This window comes from Podarcis liolepis (genome assembly GCF_965112155.1).
Source record: "Podarcis liolepis genome assembly, chromosome: 5".
Classification (NCBI taxonomy): domain Eukaryota; kingdom Metazoa; phylum Chordata; class Lepidosauria; order Squamata; family Lacertidae; genus Podarcis; species Podarcis liolepis.
Genome location: NC_139556.1, coordinates 58,081,749 through 58,106,812, shown reverse-complemented (window position 1 = coordinate 58,106,812; position 25,064 = coordinate 58,081,749). Strand labels below are relative to the sequence as shown.

The window sequence follows — 25,064 nt, the reverse complement described above, 5'->3', positions numbered from 1 at the left end:
GGAGGCCAAGGAAGGAGCTGCCTGAAAGACCATTTGGCTCCAACTGCCCTGGGACTGCAGAAGCAAGCAAGGATACTCTGACTGCAGCCACAGGAACAGAAGCTATCAGCTGCTATTCAAGCAAAGGAAGTTCAATCTGGCCACATCCTCAGCCTCTTCCCTCAATTCCCCTTCCATTGTGTGTTGTGCATTTTTATTTGTAAACTTAATTGCAGGTTCTTCTTTTCATTTACGTAATCCACTTTGGGAGACACCAGTTGTCTGAGAAGCAGGATAAAATAAATAAAGTTTGCTTGAGTCATTGCCTATGTATGGGTCTCTGAAAAAAGTGGGGGAAGGTTGACTCTCACAATACAGGTGGCTACACTAGAACTATGACAAATGCTAAGTCTTCATGCTTGGACCCGCGCTATGCTTCCCCTTCTAATTTGGAAAACAAATACCTTTCTCGCCCTTTTCACCCCTTGGTCCTCTTGGGCCTTGGCGGCCAGGGGGGCCCATTGGTCCTATGTCACCTAGCAGAGGGAAGAGAAATGATATTTTACTCGATTGAGATTGCTACTCATTTAAAATAGTTCAGCTACAACACAGGCCCACTTCTTGAAGAGTGTATCTTCCAAAGCTGACCCCATGCGTTATCCCATCATGCTGCAATCTGATAAGTATGCCATAGAGAACAATGAAGCATATTTCTGAGATCACACACAACATGGCCAGATAATGCAAGTCTCTTGTTTGTGCAGTTGGGCTAGTCCCATGAGGATAATTTATCTACAGAACATGTGCTCATTCACTCAGGGGTGCTGAACATCTATGGCACATGCTACTACTCAGAAATTAAGGTGAAATGCACACATTTTCAAATAGCATTTTACAGAGAGAATCTAACTATCCAGATACAGAAAACAATATGGTTACAGCCAGATAATCATCCATTGTGGCAACAGTTGGGCTTTGTCTGAATACTCAGTAGACCAAGCCCATAATATCTATCTTATAATGAAATGGAAGAAGTGAAACAAACTGTTTTTTAAAAAAAAGAATTCCTGTATATGTAAACTGAATCAGAAAAATGTGTGTGGTTTAAAATGGCGTTCCTCCCACATTTTCTTTCTTCAGCAAACAACCTTTGTAAGTGACACATTAGTGACCATGTTGTGGAAGTGTTCAGAAAACAGCAATCTAGATACATTAATGGGAACCTTAGTGATGTCAGCTGAATTCAATTATGTATTCAATTATCTCTTCTATCAATTATTTGTTTTCTGCAAGTTCGGATTAAAAATTTGTGTTTGTGAGAGAGATATTTTCTATTTCATACAAATGATAAGGTAAACTCTTGTTTACAAATGCTAGTTCTGAGATAAATTCATATCTAAGGTGTCACAGGACTTTGCCTTCTTTGTAGGAAAAGGGTTAAGTTTAATTCATACAGCAATTAAAGGGTTAAAAACACCCTGTACTATTTTTACTTTGGGGACTTCCAGACTTCCAAACGTGGGCTTAACATTGCAAATGGACAGCTGGAAACAATTTTTTTTTAAAAAAAATCTTACCAGATTTTCCATGGAAAGGCTAAACGCAGATTAAGATATGGGGAAGGATAGATTTGTATTTTTATGCCAACACAGTTGGTGCAAGGGGCAGACGTACACTTAAAGCACATTCAGTGCACATTTAAAGCACATGATTCCCAAAGAATCCTGGAAGCCGCAGTTTGCCAAGCATCTTGAAATCATAGCTTTCTGGGGGCAAATTATAGTTCCCAGAATTCTTTGGTGTAAGCCTTGCCATTTAAGTCTGCTTTAAATGTATGTATGCAGCCTGTGTCTTTAACATATCACAAGACTCTAAGCTGTTTCTGCAGCAACTTATTAACAGTGCTACCACTTTGGAAAAAAATACTTAAGAGCTGAGCAGGCACACCTCTGTTAGGTAACAAGCATATCAGCATTTAAAAGTAGGAACTCCTGCCTGGGAACAGGCAGGTAGCCAGAATATGCAAACTTGTTCACAGGCAGGATTAAACAAAGGAAATTCAGCATTCGCCCACACCAGCAGGACAGGGCTGCTTTGCAAGCTCCCAAAAAGGATTTTTGCTCTTAAGATAGCCAGCTTCAAATATCTCAAGGGCTGCCACATAGAGGATGGTGCAAGCTTGTTTTCTCCTGCTCCAGAGGCCAAGACCCAAACCCGAACCTTCAAGTTACAAGAAAGGAGATTCCAACTAAACATTAGGAAGAACTTTCTGACAGTGAGAGCTGTTTGACAGTGGGACAGGTCTCCACAAGAGGTGGTGGACTCACCCTCTGAGACTTTTAAGCAGCTGTATGATCTAGCTGAGATTCCTGCTTTGCAGGGGGTTAACCTCTGGATCCTTTCCTAATTACAATTCTATGATTCTATGCCACCAGTGTCAGACTGGCCAAACTTTAAGAGGCATGAACAATATATGTCATGATCATCACAACACTTGACTCAAGAATACACCTGGAACAAGTATCTTAAAGAAATTATGAAAGCAAAGAGGGTGGACAGAAATGATTAGACAAACATAGTTGGGATGGTTTAATCAGCCAGAGCACAGCCTGCCTTAATGCAAATTTCTTACCTTTGGGTCCTGGGAATCCTATCTCTCCTTTCTGTCCAGGTGCACCTGGGATAGTTCCATAAGCTGTAGAAAACAAACAACATCATGTTTGTGTATATCTGCTCTTAACTGTAAATATAAGAACGTCCATAATGAAAAGCTCTGTGCTTATGGCCCATTTAACAAAGTAATTCAATACCGCAAAGCCTGAAGGGTCCAGGTTACAAAATCAAGGTAAGCCATATCTGAGAGACTGCCTCCTCTTCTAATGGGGCAGAAATGCAGGTTGTCACAAGGCTATATTCTACTATATTCTACACGTCTAGGGCCTCTTTATTGAGCGTTCATCATGATTTGTACTCATCAAGTTGTTGCAGCAGTTACGCACAATCACACTTTCAATACCATTTGTGCCTGCAAAAGTTTTGGCATGTCATACTGCTTCGTTTCCAGGCAGTGCATGTCCCATAGCTTCCTGCTGAAACCCTGTAACTTTCTGTACCACAAACATTCCAAGAATATTATTATTTTGTGGTTGCACTATATACGGCAAGAGTGCCCCTTGAGAAGGCACTAATGTATAACATTGAGGGATTATTGCAAAACAACCAGTATAGGGGAATGATGTGTAGACCGTCCAGTATGCATCCACCATTAACACGCTACTATTGCATCAATGACATGTTGCAGAATGCACCTGCTAAAAAAAAATCCACTAATCTGGAGTGGTCCCTAAACTACTCCCTACCCAGTAAAGCAGCAGCTGCAGTATTTCATTTCATTTAAAATCTTTGTATATCCTAAATTAAAATGACAACAGGGATGTGACTTACTTCTGAAGAATTCCATGAGGTCCGCAGTGATATTGCCATAGGATGCAAACACTTTGCTGATGCCTGGAATGCCAGGAGGCCCTGGAGGCCCAGGTGGTCCTTGCACAGCATAAGTCATCATGTCCTGCAGAAGCCCTCGGCCTGGGAAATTAGAACATAAATTTGAAATAGAGTATACGAAGGTTGACATGACCAATTTCACCCCCTGGCTCTTCAAAATGCTTTGTGTCCAGCAGTGAAAATTCCATTCGATAAAGCAGAGGTAGGCAACCCCTAATTCTGATTAGTCCCAGTTAGCGTAGTTAATTCTGATTAGTCCCAGTTAGCGTAGATAGGAGTTGCAGTTCAGAACATCAGGAGGGCCACCGGTTCTACATCCTTGCTATGAAGTCAGAACTCAAGGAAGCATCTCTTCCCACCCCCCGCCCTTTGAAGCCGTGGCATTTTTCTGTACTACTTTTAAAGCATCCTTAACACTCCAGAAAAAGACTCAGCCCATAGTTGAAGCATTGTACTTCAGCCTTCACCAACCTAGTACCCTCCAGATGTTTTGGCCTACAACTCACATCAGCCCTAGTGCTGGTGAAGGATTCTAATCTGAGTTAGGAAACTGATTTCATGTTTTGATCCTCTGGGGAAACTTTTTGCACCAATTCTGCTGAGCACATATATTAAACTGTTTTGCTGTGATAATCCAAGATCTAGCAGTCAAGGAAGGAACCTGCTCCTGGGATTTCCCTCAGAGGTACATACAGCACGTTTCAATTTAACATTTCTCATGTGTGCACTTTTAGGGTCATTTCAAAAAAGAATGCCAAGTTTTTCCTTAGAATAGCTCATGGAATCTACACTGCATATATTCAAAGGAGTGGAACACAACTTAATGGTCTAAGAATCACATGTCCCAAACACACACACACACACAAACTCTAAACAGTCCACAGCACTTTAGATAGCATGGGGTAAAATATGGATATACTTACTTTGTATGTTTTCTGACACTCTGGCTGCCAACTCATTGTAATCCAGTGCCCCAGCAAATGAGCCACTATAGGATCCTCCTGCACCTGTAGATCTCATCTGTGATCCGCCTGCTCCAGTTGAACTACCGTAAGATCCACCTGCTCCAGCACCGTAAGATCCACCTGCTCCAATCGCTCCACCATAAGAACCATCAGCTCCAAGAGATCCACCATAAGAGCCATCAGCTCCAAGAGATCCACCGTATGATCCACCAGCTCCAAGTGATCCACCAGCTCCAAGAGATCCATCAGCTCCAAGAGATCCACCATATGCTCCATTGCTTCCCAATGAGCTGCTGTATGATCCCCCTGTGGCAAGTGATGCATCATAGGATGTGGCAGAACTTACGGACCTGCCATACGACCCATCTGAATTTAGAGACCTTCTGTAAGATTCAGCCATCAAGCTGCCATCTCCTCCTATACCAGGTGGTCCTGGAGGCCCGGGGGGTCCTCTGATGATGCCACGAATATCGTCACCTACAAAACACAGCAATGGGTGTTAATGGAGCTGCACCAGTTATAATGGAATGTTCTACAGGGGTGCTGAAGCCAGCAAAGAGTGCTCTGGGACGGCATCCCAGAGGGTCACACGATACATCAGATCTTCTTCAAGGGAGCTCTGATGCTGAATCCTCCCATCCCCACAACTTCCACAAACCCAGCCCTATCAGTTTTGGAACTCTTGACATCCCAAAACCAAAATGTGTTGGGACGGTTTGGGGGCATGCAGAGGGAGCAGTGGGATCTGAAGGATCTAGTGCCTTCCCAATTCCACCCATTATTCCTACAGGAGTGGTTATCCACTGTCAGTTCCACCCACAGGCAAGAACCTGATAGTATGTTAATGATATTGATGTAAGCCTCTTTAAGTTTACTGTAGCAGGATGCAATTTTAGTAATTTTAGTAAACTTGGCACAGCATGGTGCCCCAAAGAGAACCTGTTTCTGGAAAGCTTTTCATTAAAGCAAGAGGATGCTACTTGAGACTGAGTTGATGGTTAGAGGTTATGCCCTACCAGCTAAGGTGCTATTTTTTAGACCTTCTGGTTCCAGTAAAGGAAGCACAAATTAAAGAACAAGTCTCTTCCATAAGTGATACATGTCAAAGATGACCAAACAGAAATAAATCTTAGGATCCACCTTAAGACAAAACCATATTCAATACTTTTGATTTCTTGAGGGACTTTTCAGTCCAGGATAGCAGCTGTAGTAAGCATTTCTCAGCTGCTACAAAAGAGCTATGAGATCAGCCCTAGGCATAGTGCCAGGATGAGGCCCAGACTTGAAATTTCAAGAAGAGCAGCAGCTGGTTATAGCAATCAAAATTGTGGAAGTGGTTTTGCGTGTGTGACTTACTAGTAAGGTACTTAATCAAGTCACTTCTGAACTGGTCAGTCCAAAGATCATCACCATAGGAAACAAGGCCACTTCCTGACAAGCCAGGTGGTCCTGGAGGGCCTGGTGGACCTGGGGGTCCGGGGGGTCCAGAGAGTGTGAAGTACCCCAAACCTTGGAAGAAGAAGAAACTGGGTTAATTATGTGCTTTTTAAGAAATTGCAAGCAGACCCTTTGCTTGAATTCTTTCTCCTATGTCATTCGCCCCCCCCCCCCAATTCTAACAGCACAATCATATGCACTTAGCCACCATTATGTTTAAAAACAACTTCATTGGCATGTCCGGATGGCATGCTATTTTATACCTTTGTAATTTTTGATTCAGTATCATTAATTTTTTGGCAGCAGGGTGGGGTGATGACACCCTTTTACCCTGTTAGCAAGGAAAGTCAAAGTATCACATAGCTTTCATTATAGGGAGCTACCAGCAGAATTTTAGATCAGCTGATTGACCAATCATACTATTTTGTCACTAGCATCCTTTGCTGGTGATGACTAACACACCCAGATCTTACAATATTAGGATTCACTGTATTGCTGCATATTGAACGTGGCTCAATTTCTCTACCCCCCTTCTTTTTCCTTTACTCTGTCCTAGAAAGCCCAGCAACTCCCCACCCCCCACAAGAAATCCCAGACTCCTACATGGTACCCAAGCACAGAGTATGGCAAATCATATTTACTTTGTAAGTAGGCGGAGATGTCCTCTGCAGTGATGGAGGAAAGCGCACTGCCTGGTGGGCCTGGTGGCCCAGGTGGCCCTACAAAGCGATCAAATTCTGAGTCTGAAAGAAGGAAGAATGTGAATAAGTATCTGAGGCCTGATTTACACACACACACCCTTCCCCCCCCCCCCCCGCTATGCAAGCAAATCCCCTCTGTCCCTACCCACATTGCCAGGACAGAATAGCTAAACAAAAGGCAGAAGGACTTTTCTGTCCTACTCTGTTAGCTTGTATAACAAAGTGAGGGTTAAGAATGGCAGAATCAGCTATGTCTTGAAGAATAATTAGGACTATGCACCTCACACTTGTAGTCTCTTTGCAAAAGAAATTATAAAGCACATACTACTTTTGACAGTGATCTTACAGCTCATTTCTAGAATGTGCCAGTAGGAACATAAGAAGCTGCCTTATACAGAGTCAGACCATTGGCGCATATAGCTCAGTATTATTATTGATTATAGCTCAGTATTATTACTGAGTAAATTTGTATACCACCCTTCATCAGAAAATCACATGACACTTCACAACATAAAAATACAAAATGAGAACACAAAATACATAATAAAACACACACACCTTTAACCCACAAACACCTTAAGACAACAGAATGTTCAATCATCCAAAGGCCTGGTTATAGAGAAACATTTTTGCCTGATGCCTAAAGATACGTAATGAAGGCACCAGATGGGCCTCCTTGGGGAGAGTTTTCCACAAGCATATTATCTACAAATATGGACAGCAGCTCTCCCGGGTTCCAGGCAAGGGATATTCCCAGATCTATCAGGAGATGCTGGGGATTGAACCTCAGACCTTTGGCATGTATAGCATGTGCTCTGCTACTGAGCTACTTCCTCCATTACGCAATCTCAGCTGAAGTAGGAACACAACCACTCAGCTTACTCTAGCAATCTACCTCCTGGGAATGAGGTGGAGCCAAACCTTTGCTTCACTGAACTAAATGGAGACCTAGATGTCTCCACTGCATTTCAACTCTTTTTAAAACCCAGAGATGAGCACAGAGGGGCAAGTCCAAGTTGGGTGTCTATGAACCATTGGTCATTGTAGGGAAGCCTAAAATCCAATAGTTGTGAGTCTATAAAATGTCCCAAGATGGCTTGATAGGATTGCAAGACTTACTATAGTTCCAATCAATACTGCAATTCATGACTGTGGTTCCGGCAAGATGCTCACACCCACACCGTACATTTAAATCACATAACTTGCCTCAAAGAATCCTGGGAACTGCAGTTTACCTACCACAGAGTACCCTTAACCCACTATGGTGTGGCTCTTAGTCAGTGTGTTGAAGCAGTAAATGTGCTAAATACTGGATTATTGAAAGCATCTCTGTAAAATAATCCTTTATTTTCAAAGCACTCCTATAGTGTTTTGTAGAGAAGTGTTTTGTAGGGAAAAAATAATATTACATATTCTCTGGATCAACTCTTCAGTTTACTCTGAGAATTCTGTGAACTAACAGCCACCAAAAATGGATTATTCAGTGTAAATGGAAATCAACAATAGTATATTCTTACTGACCACTACAGCATATCATCCAAACATAGTGGGACATGCCCTGATAGCCCTTGTAGCAGAAAGTGGGTCCACATGAAGCTATTGGGTGGTGGTAAATGGGTCAAGAATAAGCATCCTATAACTAGAGGCCCCCACCTGTGTGTGGCATCCTAAGGAGTGTGTAACCATACACACACAACATGTGGTTGCAAAATTTACGAAGGGGCCTGCAGCCAACAGGTAGTACCAAAAAGCCAACTTGCAGCTCACAGTGCTGTTGGGGAAATCACTTAGTGCAACATAATAGATATGCATATGACATTACTTGTTATATAGCTGACAACCCGTCTTGTCAATTCATCATAGTCCAGGGACACAGATAAGCTGTCTCCTCCCAGTCCAGGGGGGCCAGGGGGTCCTGGGGGACCTTGGGGTCCAATGAAATACTGGCGCACATCCACTCCTAAGAAAATAAAAGAAAATTAGTCCTGCTTTTCTGGTTTGTCCAGAGATGGAACAAAATTGACAAGGCATGAAAGCATGGTGCCTACCAGACATGTAGCTCACGACACGGCGGGCCAATTCAGTGTAGTCCAAGGATTCCTCACCAATGGCGGTAATCATTCCTGGTGGTCCCGGAGGACCAGGTGGTCCAATCAGATAGGATGCACTGTCACCTAGTGAAGCAGAAGGGCAGAGTACAATCATTACTGGAGTGGATGGATGTGGTGATTTACATGGTTTTTGTGGTTCTCCTGCAGCTCCACCAGCATAACCCTACGAAATCACACACACTCTTGATTATTCTACATCACCCCTTGGCTGCTCCTACCATAGAATAATTTGTTATCTGCTCTCATACAAAGGTTTAAGTAGGGTACTTTGGGATCCAGAGTCCAAGCTTTTTAATATATTGGCCTGTATTATTTGTTTAGTGCTAAAGTTCTCTTAGTCCTTAGGGAGGAGCCATATACCTGGACCAGAGGTAGGAAACCCCTGCCTCTCCAGTTGTTGGACAACTTCCATGAACCCCTGCCTGTTAAGTACAATGGTTTAATTGACATTGAAATGGAAAATGCCTAAATGTATACTGCTGAAGGTTTAACTGGAAAATTTCATTGGGGTATATTGAAACTTAAGTTTTGCATGGCAGGAGGCAGGAGGCATTCCAGCCCCCTTCTACCTGCAATCTGAAATGTCCACAGTAAATCAGATATTAGATGATCAGAAGGCAAACAAGCTCCAGGCTTTCCCCAAACCCCCAAAGGTGTCTGAACTGAGTGCTGTCAGATAGTGACATGAGAGTATGACTCTAACAAAAGGTGTGTGACTTACTTTGCAGGTACTCAGCAATCATCAGCTGAATGTCTCGGGCCGAACTAATTCCACTGATTCCTAGGCCTGGAGGTCCAGGAGGACCTGGGGGACCTGGAAGACCCTGAGATGCTCTTGATCCAGCTGCAGAAGTACAAAAGTTGATTTGTTTTTATTACTATGGAAGCAAGGCGCAGCCTAAAAAGACCATTGTACTTAAGTGCATTATACTGACACATAGGATGAAACAGTACATTACAAAGCAACTGTGTGTGTTTCACAAGCCTGCATTTGCCACATGACAGGAGAATGACAGGCCTCCTTAACCTGTCATGGCCCCAGACCACGACTCCTCAGAGATGGAGTCCTTCAGCATCTCTGTGGCATGAGTGGGATTTTCAGCCCTGCTCTGTGAGCTGAATTGCCTTGTTTTATTTGCCCAGGAAGAAGACGCAATACATTTCAGAAAGCTTTAACACTAGGGATGGCCATGATGGTTTATACTATATACAAAAGTGTACATTACTGATGCTGTCATCTTACCTCCTCCAGGGATGCCTGGAGCTCCTGGTACACCTGCATCACCTAACAGGAAAACAAAGAAAAACATGTGTTCATTGACTCCATTCAGCAAGCCTGTGGACCTTTCTAATTGCACTCCTTCTGGGGATAAAAGTCCAAGTCACATTGGTGGGAAAGCTTTTTCAGAGCGAGGGCCACATTACCATCAGGACAATTTTCTGGGGGCCACGTGCCAGTGGTGGGTGGGGTCAGAGGCAAAAGTGGGCAAAGCAGTGACCGCAAATACTACCTTTGTACAGTAGGCTAGTTTTTACACCCTTCCACCCATCCATCTGTCCTCAATACAGGAAACCAAAAGGCATTGTCTGAGTTTAAGTACACATTCCAACCACTCAAGGGGATGAAGTTGGGCTGGTAAAGGACATGGCATGGGGAGTGGAGGGTGGCCTGGAAAGAATCCTGGGGGCCACACAGAAAAGCCTACAGGGCCACACTTGGCCTCTAAGCCTGAGGTTCCCCACTCCTGGCTTAGGAGAACTGTAACCATCTATTTTGCCCTGTGGGAAGAGGTAAGAAAAGCAGCAAAAGAGCTTTCTCAAGAGGGTCACCCACAATGATTTACATTACATCACAGCTGGGCACTTTTACAGCTAGGAGCAAGGCTCATCACAGCATGCCAGAAGCCACAGATTTTGCCTCTCACACAAAGTTCAAGTTGCAAAAGGGTGCTCAGTGCTCTTCACAAACCTTTCTCTCCTTTGGGCCCAGGTGGTCCTGGTAATCCAGGTGGTCCTTGGATGGTAACTCCAGCACCTGCAAACAGGAATCAGGGAGATGGTGATGAGAAATCTGGAGAGGGGGGTGGTGGAGAGAACAGGGGCTTCACATGTGACATTGTACTGTTTAGAGACTCCTTCATTACATGGTGCCCTCCAGATGTTCCGGCCTACCTACCATCCCTGATCATTGTGGCCCTGCTGGCTGGGGCTGACGGAATTATAATCCAAAATGTATGGAGAGCACCAGGTTGGTGAAGGCTGATTGTCATGGACTGGCTGGATGCAGAGAAGTGGGGGGGGGGAAGCAGCTGGGAAACCCCCAGGGAAGAAGGCTCAGAGCCAGGTGGTGGGATGACAATGAGTGGTCAGAGGGAGAAGAAGGAACAGACTAGGGGGAGGTGGTGTCAGAAGCTGAAGGGGAAACAGGATTTAGTGATCAGGAAGAGGCTGTGGAAGAGGGCAGGTCAGACTCAGAGGCAGGAGAGGAAGGGGCTGATAAGAAAGAGAGTGCATTTAGACTCACCTGACACAGAGGCTCCTGGTAGACCTGGCTGACCTGGTTCACCTGTGAGAAAGATTGGAAACCACGCAACCAGGTTATTACAGTGCATCAATAGCTCCTGGTTCCCATAAGGAAAATTTTAAAAATAGTTATATAATTATTGAGGGCTGAGTGAGCTGGCAATTAAGAAAGGCCCATTAGATCTCTGGTGCTTAGTGATGGGGAACACTCAGGGTCTCTTGCCCTCTGACCAGCAGAATGGACTAAGACCAGCACCACTGCTGGTGGATATGCCAGATCCTTTTTTTTTTTTTAATGTTCAGGTCTGCACCCACTTAGCTCCAGCAACTTTGCAGCACTAGCTGCTTCCGGACCATTCACTGGGTCAGGTTGCAGCAAAGGAAAAGATGAGCCTTAGAGACCTGTTCTCTTCTGCTTTCCTGCTTTCATTCTACCTACATTCATAACCCTCTTAGCAAACTCAGTCTCCTATACAACTGCACCAGTCTGTAGAGTAAGGCTTCCACTCCCATCACCTCTAACCAGTGGCTATGGTGATTAGGGCTGAGTTGGCGCCGGAGTTCAACATCATCTAGAGCAAGAGTGTGGAACTTTTGTTATCCCAAGGGCCAGATTCTTATCTTGCCAGCCCTCTGAGGGACAGGTGGGTGGGACCTAAAACCAACTGGGTGAGGCCAAAGGACAGTGCTTCATCCTGAAGTAGCATATACCAAGGCTATCACATACTGAAGTCACATTTTAGTTCCCAAGTCACAAGTAATCACACACATGGTCTGAGACTTGTCAATTATTACAGCAGGAAGAGAGGAGGAAGTCTGGAAATCACACAGGCAGATCAGCTTGTGCTTTCACTGAACAAATTCTTCAGAAATGCTTTGGGGATTAAACCTGTGCATTAAAACTGCGTTTCACCAAAACAATAGAGCAGCTTTTGAAAATCCCTCAAAGGGAAGTTCTTAAATCGAACAAAAGCCCTTTTTACCTGGTATGCCACGAGGTCCTGGTGGGCCTTGAACAAAAGCTCCTGGGGGAAAAAGAGAGGAAAGTATTACACTGGACTCCTATTTTTTTTAATAATGCTTGGAGTTCTATCCTGCCTCTCTGTTCCCTCCATACCTACTGACTTCCAAAAATAGAGACAGCTTTAGGGCCTATTCACACAGTTACTGGACATGTGGCAGCCATGGATAGGGGACTCAAATAGAGTGTACTACCTACCAGCCCATGGCTGGCTAGGCACGTGCATGAAGAAATAGACTTTGACAGAGATATAAGACTATCCACAGGCTAGGATGTAGCACACTGTGTAGGCATTTCCTGCTGCTACCTCATAACAAAGATGTTGCCTGATGAGGTCAGTTTTTTTCTGCCTGACCTAATATTAAAGGACTGTTCATCAAACTTTCCAGGTTTTTAAATCTTTATATTCATTAAGGCACACTTTTGTTCATAGTCAACTCAGAAGTCATATCTTGCAAAGTCCATCTTGTACAGCAGTTTAACTACACAAAACGTGACCTCTTTAAGTAGCTGCTAATTTCTTACAAAGGTTTTATTCTAACAGAATGCGAGGTATTGCAATGGTGATTTTTTTTTTTTTAATGGCAGCAGCTCAGTTCTTGTTTTTCTTGCCACCTGCTAAAATAAACATGATTTCAGGGCACTCTGTAGAGTGTGTATGTGGTCTTTCTCTCTTTGTGTCTATGAAATGCTTCAGTTCACTTTATATCACGCTGATCAGAAAACTGCTGGTTTTCTGCCAAGACTATCAAGGGGACAGATTAGAAGCCATCGGGAATATTTATATAAAAAGTACATATAAATATAAACTGCAAAGTGGTTTTGTGTGAAATTCCCTTTTTAGTATAGGAAGACTTACAGCCTGCTTATTTTTTTCCTACTTAGTTCTTCACCACCATTTTTTCACTTATATGCTAGTACAGAATAGACAGTCTATACCTGGAGGTCCTGGCGGTCCAGGGGGTCCTGGCGGTCCTTGCATCTCTGGTACCACTAGACGAAAAAGGGAAACAGAAGTATTACACAACTGCTGCTACCGCAGCATATTTTAGAAACAGAAAGAGGCTGCTTTTAATAATAATAATAAATGATCTCACGGGTTAAAATATTAAAGGAAACCAGACAGCAGTTGTATTTGAAAGGATGGCTAAATCATCTCATGTGTCTATAAATCAAAATGAAGGAGGCTCCATTGACTAGAACGTACACTTTGGTTCTGTCTAACTAAGGTGCATTCAGAGTAGACCTGCTGAAATCAATAGACAACTTACCTTGAGCTCCATTGGGCTTTCTTCCCAAAATGAAAGGTGGTATATGGTATATACATGAAGAAGAAGAAGTAGTAGTAACCCAAGTCCCTTGATTTCAAAGTGTCTACTCTGAGCATGACTTAGATTCAACCAACTGTCTTGAAAGTTGTTCACTTCCATACTGAAATCCACACCAACATTCACAAGTGACACTACAAAGTAATATCTTGTGACAATGCCCAAAGAAACATTCTATCCTGCTTGAAGTGTGAGGCATGGGGCAAAGATTAAGCGTAAAATAACTGTGTCTTTTTTCTTTTTCTTTTAAGGAAAAAAGTTGAGAATGAGGAAAGCTGAGAGAAAAGTGAAAATTTTGGCAGGGTAAATTGCAAGCAAAACAAAACAAAAAAACCCCCCAATACAATAAACGAAAACTAGATGGGCTAAGTATCTGGCTTGGTCTATATAGTAAAATGATATTTCAATTAACTCAGGATCCCCCTGTCTCTAAAACAAACCAGTGACTCTAAATGACCACTCACCCTCTTATTTTATAGCAATAAGTAGGTTTGGGCTTAGTTTGACTTGGTTTTGAATAGGAGATAAAAGTGTATTGCTCCAAAGTAAAGATAATGGTCTGGTACATGTGTCACATTAAATTACAGTTAAAATAAATTTGGGGCTCATCCAAATTTATCTCATCTAGGCTATGCCTAGAATGCACAGGTCTAAGGGGTTTTCTGCTTGAGTGGGTCATAGTGGTTTCCCCCTTGGCCTGCTTCTTTCCAAAAGAAAACCCACTCTTTGGCAACAGATAGGAACAAATGGCAATCCGAGGGAAACCTCAATTGCCATTTGCTCTGACTGGGTGCTAAAGAGCAGTTTTTCCCGGGAAAAAGCAGTAAGACAAGAGGAAGTGTGGGTTAGCCCTTGGTTATACTGCTAAATTTGTGGGTACTTCACTCCTCTCCATTCCTACTGCTGCCACCCTGCCAGAAAAGAAGCCATGGTCTGGCTTGTCATGTCATACAAACCTGGACTTATGGCTTGTTTGGGAGGGCAGACACAAACCACAAGAACATTTGAAGGCATAAACAGTCCCTTAGAAAGTGCCAGTATTTTAAGAGTTGACTTCACAAACAGAAGCATAGAAGAGACAATTTTCTCTACCTTGAGCAGCTGAAGCACCAACTCCTGAACGGATGGTTTCCACAACGGTGGCTTCACCTGGGTCACCTTTCTCACCACGAGGACCTGCATCAGAACATAAGAAATGACAGACTATTTAATTCAGCACAAATAAGCACACTGGTTGAAACTCAAGTTGTCAGGTTCTGGTTTCCACCTAATATGCATGTAGGCTTTATGTTTTTTAGCTTAAACCTAATCTAGATAGGACCTGAACTGGTCCTCAGTTTATGTGTCTTGCATGGCAATGATGATACTGCAGAGAGAGATAAGGCCAGAAAAACCTGGGGATTCCTTAATGTGGACAAATGTGGAAAGACTGGAATGAAGTTTCAATTGGTGAGGGAAACCCGTGGGCCTCCAGATGTGATTGGACTACAAATCCCATCCTTCCCTGGTCATACTTTTTGGGGCTGATGGAAGTTGGAGATCCAACAATGTCTGGAGGGCTGAAGTTTCCCCAGTGCTTACTTAAATGAACAGGTTTGCCAAAAGCTTTATGGCTGCTTGATGTACTATAGGTCTCCTGCATGGAAAATGATTCCTTGTAGGAAACAGCATAACACCCACCCACATATATTGGTCATGTCTATGCACCAACATATACCCATAGTGTTATCATCACCTTGGCTTTAGTGCCTTGCATGTAGGAGATCTGTAATTTGTATTACATGACAAAGTCCTTAGATAATCAATTTTCCTCACCACACAAACTAAACCAAAAATTTTGGAGGTAGTACCAAAAAAATGAGGGGGAAAAAGAAAGTAAGATATTGCACAAGACTTGTTTTTGGATTGTACTACTTGAGCTAATGTTGCTAATCTTCCAGTCTACTATACGCAGTGGAAAGGATCCTCTACAGTGGTAACTCAGGTTAAGTACTTAATTCGTTCCGGAGGTCCGTACTTAACCTGAAACTGTTCTTAACCTGAAGCACCACTTTAGCTAATGGGGCCTCCGGCTGCCGGGGCATGATTTCTGTTCTCATCCTGAAGCAAAGTTCTTAACCCGAGGTACTATTTCTGGGTTAGCGGAGTCTGTAACCTGAAGCATATATAACCTGAGGTACCACTGTACATGGCTTGTAGGTCACTAATACACTGTGTCTGGAAATGTATCATTTGCCATCTACACTGTATTTATTTTCATTCATCCTCCCCTTTCTCTGAAACTTACAGCAAATATTAAAACAGTAAAGCCTAGCAAACAGAAAAGAATGGAGGGGCAAAAAAATGTAACAAAAAAACCCAACCATCTCTTTTTCCAGAGAGTCAATAAAACAATGATCAGCTCAGCAGGCCAAGCGCCTGTCAGAAAATAAAGATCTTCACAAAATAGTGAAAAAACATCAGCAAGTGAGTGATGCAGACCTCTCTGGGCAGGGCTTTTCAAAGCTCAGACATGACCCTGGAGAAGGCTCTCCCCCACATCTCCACCAAGCGCACCACAGATGTCAGCAAGACAGAAATTAGCAGGAAAGCTTATGGAAGCTGGTTGTCGAACAAAAGCAAGTACATCCCTGCCCAAAGGGTTTACAGTGTGAAAGAAGGAAACACAGCTTGATAGACAAGCAATAAGGATGGGAGGAAGTAGCAGCATGTGTAGGGGGGAAAAAACAAGGCTAGGCTGGTGCAGAAAGACTATGGAGAAAAGCAGAGTTTCAGGGAGGAGGTGCTTTGCAGAGTTTCAGGGAGGTCACCTCTTTCAGAAGAGGCTGAAAGAAGATGAGCTAAAGTGGAGCACAGGGAAAAACACATCATAAGGGGTGATGACAGGGACTGGAAAACAAAGGAAGGAATCTAAAGATGGAGTTGCACTGAATGTATTACCTTGAGATCCAGGAAGTCCAGCTGGGCCAATAGGACCTTAGGGGGAAAGAGAGGGAAAGTTAGATCACCTTAGTGAATAAAGCAACCTTAGTGGATGAAGCTCCTCTTGAGAAATGGAGCAGAAACTTACAAATAATATAACTGCCTGAAAGGCTGAATTAAAATTTCAACAGGTTTTGATAGCCATTGGCATGGTACACAATTGTCAAGTGGGTAATAGCTTTGAAACAAATGATTTCTCCCATTGTCCTATTCTCTTTGTACTTCCCACCAAGACACCCTTTAATTTTGGAATGCACTTTTGGAGCATTCTCTGTTTCATTGAGTAGAGAAAACAGAAGGTACTTAAATGAAAAGGTCCTGGGTAGGCAATTCCAGCTACAGCAGGTATGCTAATTTGAGAAAGAAAGGAGTGTACTCTTCTCTAGAAAGGGATAGATTCCAGTTGGTGAATAAGTTTGGGGATCACTTCACACAAATGTGGATGCTATCGTGTGAAAATTGTTGTATTCCAATTCCATGTGTTTTTTGAAGCTACAGCGCAAGAAATAGCACTAAGCAGTGACAAAACCATACATCACCAAGGCAAAAGGAATGCTAATACATAATAGTATTTGTGTGTGTGTGTTTCCTCTACACGAGGTTCTTAAGCTATAAGCACCAGCCAGAAGTCCAAACCCATCATCAGCTTTTCAACACAACATTGGCCATATAATGAGAGACAAGTAGGGAGCAAGTCTTTGCAGACAGCTGTAAAGGTCCATATTGAGAGCAATTACTGAAATGAAAGCAGAAAGATCTGTAAATTTCAGTTCTTTCTGTTTTTAATTTTTCTATTCAAAATTTGGTTCTCAACATTTCTGCAACAGTTTCTTTTTTAAAATCCTCATAATTCTTCAGCAGTTTAGTGTAGATTTCTCCTAATAAACAAATTTGCCATTTTGACTAACATAAACATTTTTGCAAGCAATTTATCCTCATATAACATGTTTTATGTTAGGCATTTTCATGAATATATGGGTTGTTATGCAAACCTTTTTAAAATATATGCATTTTGTGAACATTAGGTGGTTGAAAATTAGGTGAAATTGAAAATTTCAAAGGATGGCTATGTTTCAGTTCTCATATTGTTTGGGAAAGCGTGTATTTGAAAAATTCAGCTTTAAATGTGAACCGAACAGATTTCCCCCTCATCCCTACATATGGAGAAATATTAGGAATAAAGCAAATAAAAAGGGCAAGGAATTAAAAAAGGTTCTCACCTGGAACACCTGGTGGGCCTTGAGGACCAACAGCCCCTGGTGGACCTGGAGGTCCTGGGACAGAAATAGTTGATGCACCATCTGAAACAGCAAAAAGTTCCATAAATCACTTTGTGAAGAAAGATTATGGCACCATGGCAGTATGACAATTATCAGGCATGGGACTTTTCCTGCTACAGCAGTGATACATACCTGAAGTTGTAACCCGGCCTGGTGCACCTGGTTCACCTGAGGAAACAGGAAAGGAAAGGAAAGGAAAGGAAAGGAAAGGAAAGGAAAGGGAAAGACGTTATCAGGGCTTCAGTGATAACATGTTTATGACCCATGATATATCTGTGCCATTAAATACTTTGCCAAATGATGATTATTATAGTAAGATTGGGAATTGCTGGTATAAGGGCACAAAAGTGGCTCTAATGGCAATTGCCCCAAATGATTGTCAGAATTAAGTGTATGCATCTGTTATCAGAAAAGATAGGGCTGCCTTATGTCCAAAATTTCCCAGACATAGCCAGGATTTGCCCTTCGGAAATAGCATCCTGGCGGAATTTCCAAAAATTGTTTAAAATGTCTGCGAAAACTTGGGTGCATTGTTGATGTTTGGCTCAACAACTTTTGTGTTTTTGTATCTGGATTTTCACTTTTTGAAATATGCAACCCTAGAAAAGGCCCTATGAGCAATCAGTAGTACTCCATATTTCTCATCATCCCTATCCAAAGCCAGAGGTTGTGAGACTTTTGTAGCTGACAGCAGAGAGTAGGGGCAATTATTTGCTTCTACTCCTCACCTTTTCCTGGTTCATATATTCAAGCTGCATAGACCTATAATAGTAGTATGATGAGAAAGGGCATGAGTCCCTCTGTTTGGGCAGGTAATAGAGGCCTCCATATTAACACCATAACACCTAAGGTCCTGAACAGAATGATTTTCCACCTGTTTTTGTTTTGAGGAACAGGGAATCGCACAAACAGGAGCCTCTGCGTGATTAAGACAGGAAGTCACAGAGGGCAGAGTCCAGAGTGCAGGCTAACTGTGCAGCAGAGGGGTTCTTAGACAATCTGAGGGACTAAAGAGCCTGGCTATTGCAGTGTTGCCCTGGTCTGAATGTATGAACAAGAGCATTTTCTATTGAAAACATGCACATCCAATATTCATCTCTACTCACCTTTAGCTCCTGGTCGGCCTGGATTGCCTGTGAGTCCTGCAGAGAGTTAAAAATGAAAATTCAGTATACAAAATACCATACATCACTGTGTGTGTGAGAATGCTATAATACTGGACCATAAAGAATCATGTATTCAAAGTTCCTTCATTGCAAGGCATATCTCTCTCACACATACCCTTCCCAGATATTGCAAAAGGCAGCCTGCTTTTGTTTCATTTTCATTTGTTTTCAAAGGATGCAGATTCTTTCATAAACATGCAAACACCTTTCTGTCCATCCATATCAGTCCCCCAGTACTTGGAGTGCAATCTATACCCCCATTCTCAGATATTTTGAATGGATCATTTGGAATGCACCACTTGGTAGATGTAACCATTTGTTGTTGTTTAGTCGTTTAGTCGTGTCCGACTCTTCGTGACCCCATGGACCAGAGCACGCCAGGTAACCATAGGGCACCACAATTCAATAAGGATATTGACAAGCTGTAATGTGTGCAGAAAAGGGTGACCAAGATGATAAAGGATCTGCAAACCAAGCCTTATGAGGAACGGCTGAGGGGATTGGGTATGTTTAGGAGAATGAGAGGAGATATGATAGCCATCTTCAAATATTGAAAGGCCTGTCATATGGAGGCTGGAGCAAGCTTGTTTTCTCCTGCTCCACAGGCTAGGACCCAAACCATTTGGGATCAAGTTACAAGAAAGAAGATTCTGACTAAACATCAGGAAGAACTTTCTAACTGGAAGAGCTGTTCCACAGTGGAACACAGTCCTGCTATCTTCCCTTGGAGGTTTTTAAGCAGAGGTTGGATGGCTATCTGTCACGTATAAATCTAGTTGAGATTCCTGCATTGCAGTATGTTGGACTAGATGATCCTCAGGATCCTTTCCACCTCTACAATTCTATGAGATGCAGTTGCTTGCTTGCATATTAATGCCATTTATATTCTGCTTTTAGGGCATAGCCCTCACAAGGCAATGTAGAACTAAAGAAGATCCAATTAAGATAACATGCAAAGGTAACCTCTAATTATGTGGTAATCCCAGAATTACCAGGCTCACCACTTATCTAAATTTCCATAGCCAGGTATGACAGGAGACCAGTTCTCCATGTGGTTACATCTGCCACACTATAAATGACAACTGTGCATTAAGCAGTTATTGTTTCCCACTAAAATGAACCTTCCTTATCTGCTGCACCAAATTCAGCATTTTTCAGTGTTTAGAAGGTACTTAATGCTGATCTCTTTCCACACACAGTGTATTTACCTGGTGGTCCTTGAAGTCCTGTGAGACCTAGGAAAACAATAGCAAACATTTGAAGAGGTTCAGAATTTACAGCCATGGTCTTTAGTTTCAGCAAGTAAGAACCTGGCCTTTTCAGCTGATTCAACAGCATCCCAAATGGAAGCCACTGCTGCCTAGTGCTTTTCAGTACATCTATGATCAGCCCTTGCCTTTTTTGCACCTACTTGTTTAACTCTTCCTACATGTGTTTCTCATTTTTAGCCTCAGTACCTGCAATGTCCTCCCTTTTGGCCTCCTTTTTCATTTTGCTGATATAGAAGTTCTTTACACATCCCGCCTCCTCTTTTTTGCCACCATAATGGTACAGTTCCCTTTCCTAAGTCTCTATGCTGAATATGAACCAGCTTGCAAACAGCCTCCTCAGTGAATGATGACTTTGGACAAAATGAATATACGAATGAATTAAGATTATCCTCCTATCCCAAAACTACCTCCAGGATTTTCACTTTCCCTCATGGGAACCAAGCTACTTGCTTTCCCCTTTTAAATATTTCTTGCCTCCCTGCTCCTCTTCCTATGGGGAGCCTGATGTTCCTTCAAGGCTAAGGCTACGGTAAGTCCTGGTGTTCCACCTCTGCTCCTCAGTTTGAAGAGAACTTTTCAGTGGCAAAAGGCACTCTCCACATGAAAACAAGAACACCTGCCAGGGGCTGTTCATTTGCTTAACAACCAATAAATGTGTTTGGTTTATTACCTGGTTGCCCTGCATCTCCAGGAGGTCCTGGTGGGCCTCGTGGGCCTGGCAATCCCATAAGACCTTGCTCTCCTAGGAAATAATTGTTTGGACAATTAGTATTTTCATTTTATGCAACAGCAATGTTCACTGAAATTCAGAGCTACTCAGACCTGCTGCTATTATTTCACTTGATTACTTATTTTATTTCTGAATTGCTTGCTATGAAACATTAAGGTGATACACTGATAAAAACAAAACTATAACCAACCAAGTGTGCAATGCTATATTCGAGATCTGCAAGCTAAGCCCCATGAGATTTGGTAGAAGATGTTGCTATGCAAGATACACCACCGTCATAAAAAATTATGGTGGTAGAACATTGTAAATCCATGTCCAGACCCATTTCGTGTTATTTTTTCATGTTTTTCTCTATCATGAAAAGAAACAGAAAGCAATCATCTACCTCTGGAGCCTTGCCGTCCATCTGGTCCTGGTGGACCTATACAGACAAAAGAGTTGGTTAGTTATATACGGTGTATCATAGAATCATATGTATTTGTACTTAACACAAAGCCATACAGAGGAAGATAGCTAATTGTTTAAAGTTCAAGTACATTTGGCTGAAGGTATATTTGTATAATGTACATCATATACTAGTAGCTGCATTCCTCGCAATGTTCAGGAATTCTATGAAATCCAAAAATCAGTACCATTTTTAAAGTTTCAGCCTACCACCTTGATTCAAAATGGCATCCAATTATATCCAAACATAGAAGAAAACCTGCTCCTTGACCTCAGGAATGATCATGCAGAATTTCACTATAATATCTTAAGAAGTGTTCAATTGCATAATGAACAGGTGCACAACTTTCAAAAATACATAGTACATAAGTGAACAGGCATTGTGCTGGTGTACAGTGCTTAAAAGTGCCCATGGCACTCACCCCAAATTTCTGCTGCCGCTTCACTGTGAATAAACAAAGCCAGAACCCCACAAGTGGTAGCCACAGTTGGTTCTTGAATTACTACTTAGGATTTGTTTGAGGAAAACAAACCACAAACCTGGATTCAGACTGCATGACAAACTAGACTCTGGCTTGTTTCAATCCAATGCAGCAGCAGCATCAAGAGCAGGGGAGCAGCACCAAGATAACTTTTGAACAGCATGCAACAGCACACTGCTCATTCAAATAAACCATGGTTTACTGTGGCATGTGAACTGGGCCAATATAATCTTATCAATGTTCAAGTGTACAGAAGACCAGAATACATGTTCATATCCATACTAGCCTTCACTAAGTGGCACAAAGAGATCATTCACACATGACTTAAAACATGCACATATGCCAGTCACACCTCTTGCATCCCCCAACAGCGAGGAACATAGAATCACGGAATTGTAGAGTTGGAAGGGACCCTACACTGAACTGCGTTAAAAAAAATGCTTTCTGTCTTTTGAAGGCAGCTAAATTTCAGTCCCTCAGGTTGACTTTTATTCTGAATCTTATGATCCAAGAGTCCTAGAGACAGTGGTTTGAAGTAGATTATCTTCCAGAAAGGTCAATATTATATATTTTCACTCACCTACTGATCCTTTAGCTCCTGCTTCACCTGGAGGTCCAGGTAGTCCCCGGGAACCTGGTTCACCTGCAAATCAAACAGGAATGGCTTAGAATGAGGTGCACAGTTCTGCTTTAATGGGTTGCGGCTGGTATAAGAACCAAAGAGGTGAACTATGTAACCATCTTCAATATCAGATTAAAATACAACATGCAATTCTTGCAGGTGCTTCTCTTGAGATCACATCAGAGCATCAAGACCTGGGTGAGAGCCAGTGGCCAAGTCTTAGTTCCTGTCATAAGCTCCCAGTCTGAACTGCTTCATCACTGATGCTCCCAGAAAAAACCTTCCTGGTCTTTCAGGTTTTCTACCTTTTGAATGGAGGGAGCCCATGGTTCCCCTTAGAACTAGGGAAAAGCCCTTCACTTCCTGCCTGTCCTCAAGGATGACAACCTTCCAGGCACACCTCTTAGTCATCATGGGCAAGCATGGATGCTCATGTGTTGTCCTTTCAAAATCCTCGATAATTTACTACATACCTGTAAGACCACGGGGTCCTTTTTCCCCTTGATCTCCTAAAAGGAAAACACAAAAAGAAAAGTTGATATTATGCAATTAATTCACACTGAAACTTCCCCATCAAAGCAAAAAACATCTTAATGGCAAACATATAAGGAACACCCCAGTGACTGGGGAAATAGGAGTCTGATAGCTATTGAGGAATCACATATTATTATAAAGCATACCTTTGGTTCCAGGTGCTCCTGGGGTTCCTCTTTCACCTAAAAACACACAGACACAATGGAATTGGGGCAAAAAGATTGGAGAGTAAAATCATTCATCCATATTGGACTGAAAGGAACAGTTAAGGTAGGGCATCTGTCAAACTCCTAAGGGAGGATTCTACGCACCCCAAATATCTTTAATGCTCAATGTAATCTGGATTAGACTGCCTTGTCTTTATTCATTTTATGAAATCCACTCTGGGAGCTTTTTTAGGTAAGGAGAGGGGTAAATAAATAAATGATATCCAAAGGCATTTTCCCAATGATATCCAAAGGCCTTCTACCAACACATGTCAATTCACTAGCAAATTAAAAAATACACACAGTTTTGAACATGCACTCTCTCTTTCTCTTCTTTATTTTTCCATGAACACATGCATGCACCCACTTTTAAAAACTGTTACCCTCACCATTTAAATTGCTTATATTCTTCATTTTATTATTTAATTTCAGTCAAGAAGTGCTCCCATGTCCTCCTTGGGTTAGGGATTCAACTATCTGCTATAGGTACTCAATAGATAGTGGCAGAAAAGAACCATATATTATTTTCTCTCATATAACTTGAAACAGATAAGTTGGGCTCTGGGCGCTGATTCATACCTTTACCACCTGGGATACCAGCTTCACCTCTAAATCCTTGAAGCCCAGGAGGACCTAAAAAGAAAAGTAAAATCAATAAGGGCCAAGCACATAATATATGAAGTTTCTGAAAAGCAGAAAATTGAGTGGATGACATATTTTATTTGTAGCTCTCTCTTTTCTTTTTTCTTTTGTATAGTTTTACTACTTTTCAGCCAGGAGAAGCAATATACCAGATGCTGCCAGTTACAGTACCTGGGTTTACTATATTTTACAACTACATAATGAGAACATGATACTTACCAGGAGGACCATGGGGACCTGGTGAACCCATCATACCTAGAAGAGGAAACATTGCAACTGCTCAGGAATTATGTGATTTAAAGATGAACAAACAATACATTTGCAATCTCATGAACGCAACTTTTTGTAGCACCAAGACAACATGGTTGGCATGAAAAATGCCGGCCTGTATTTCCCCCCATTTAATCTGGATTTACCATTTATAGGTAAAGAAACCAGTTGCCAACAGCATGTTTGCAACATCTGAACACCTGTTTTCAATATTAGATGCATCTAGAAGTACCCTTAGCCTACACTAGGGTCTAGGATAAAAATAGATTTCTTTTTAAAACACATCAATGACCATACAGAGAATTTGTGTATGTAAATACAACAACAGAGGATAACTAAGAACTACTCCATTGTATTCTAAAATATACACCCAGTTTATTCTGAATAGCCTCAAATATTTCCTTCATCACAATAAAGCCAAGGGGTAAAAAAGCGAAGTACTATTAATGCGTTCAGCCTCACTGTTGCAACTCGTGTTTCCTTCATAGATAACTGTTGAGCTTTTTTATTTGTGTGTTTTTTATTTGTTGTTTTTCCTTGCTAGGGACTAAATTTACCTTTGAGACCAACAGAACCTGGAGCACCGGGGGGACCTTGAGGTCCTGGTTCGCCAGGAGTACCTGCAGAGTAAAACGTGAGAGAAATCCATTAAGTAACCTACGGAAGCCTAATTCTTTCTGTCATGTTTCTCCTTGGTTTCATGGCCCTGAACCAAGAAGACCCACTACACAGCACTGACGTTTGTTATTATGTTCAGCCTTAGAAGGAAAATGCTTCTCTTCCTGACCCTGTTGATGCCGATGTGGTTGGTGGGGTTGGTTACATAGTCTATGAGGTAGTCAGGTGATCCCATTCAGAATATAAGG

General features: G+C 42.2%; 1 protein-coding gene across 2 annotated transcripts in view; it reads right to left on the bottom strand.

The window, feature by feature from the left end:
* Positions 1-25,064, bottom strand: part of COL17A1 (collagen type XVII alpha 1 chain) — a 61,033-nt gene that overhangs the window by 2,095 nt on the left and 33,874 nt on the right. For both annotated transcript variants that reach the window (XM_083505042.1, XM_083505043.1), the window contains 28 exons: positions 24,756-24,818; positions 24,148-24,183; positions 23,866-23,919; positions 23,227-23,262; positions 23,020-23,055; positions 22,505-22,567; positions 21,384-21,419; positions 20,939-21,010; positions 20,206-20,232; positions 18,938-18,973; positions 17,964-17,999; positions 17,772-17,852; positions 16,510-16,545; positions 14,662-14,745; positions 13,181-13,234; positions 12,204-12,245; positions 11,222-11,263; positions 10,667-10,732; positions 9,941-9,982; positions 9,419-9,541; positions 8,635-8,760; positions 8,409-8,546; positions 6,527-6,628; positions 5,805-5,957; positions 4,407-4,925; positions 3,424-3,564; positions 2,612-2,674; positions 444-515 (listed from right to left, as the gene is read on the bottom strand). In XM_083505042.1, the coding sequence (XP_083361168.1) occupies positions 444-515; positions 2,612-2,674; positions 3,424-3,564; positions 4,407-4,925; positions 5,805-5,957; positions 6,527-6,628; positions 8,409-8,546; positions 8,635-8,760; positions 9,419-9,541; positions 9,941-9,982; positions 10,667-10,732; positions 11,222-11,263; positions 12,204-12,245; positions 13,181-13,234; positions 14,662-14,745; positions 16,510-16,545; positions 17,772-17,852; positions 17,964-17,999; positions 18,938-18,973; positions 20,206-20,232; positions 20,939-21,010; positions 21,384-21,419; positions 22,505-22,567; positions 23,020-23,055; positions 23,227-23,262; positions 23,866-23,919; positions 24,148-24,183; positions 24,756-24,818 (2,379 nt within the window). The remainder of the gene's footprint in view (positions 1-443; positions 516-2,611; positions 2,675-3,423; positions 3,565-4,406; positions 4,926-5,804; positions 5,958-6,526; positions 6,629-8,408; positions 8,547-8,634; positions 8,761-9,418; positions 9,542-9,940; positions 9,983-10,666; positions 10,733-11,221; positions 11,264-12,203; positions 12,246-13,180; positions 13,235-14,661; positions 14,746-16,509; positions 16,546-17,771; positions 17,853-17,963; positions 18,000-18,937; positions 18,974-20,205; positions 20,233-20,938; positions 21,011-21,383; positions 21,420-22,504; positions 22,568-23,019; positions 23,056-23,226; positions 23,263-23,865; positions 23,920-24,147; positions 24,184-24,755; positions 24,819-25,064) is intronic.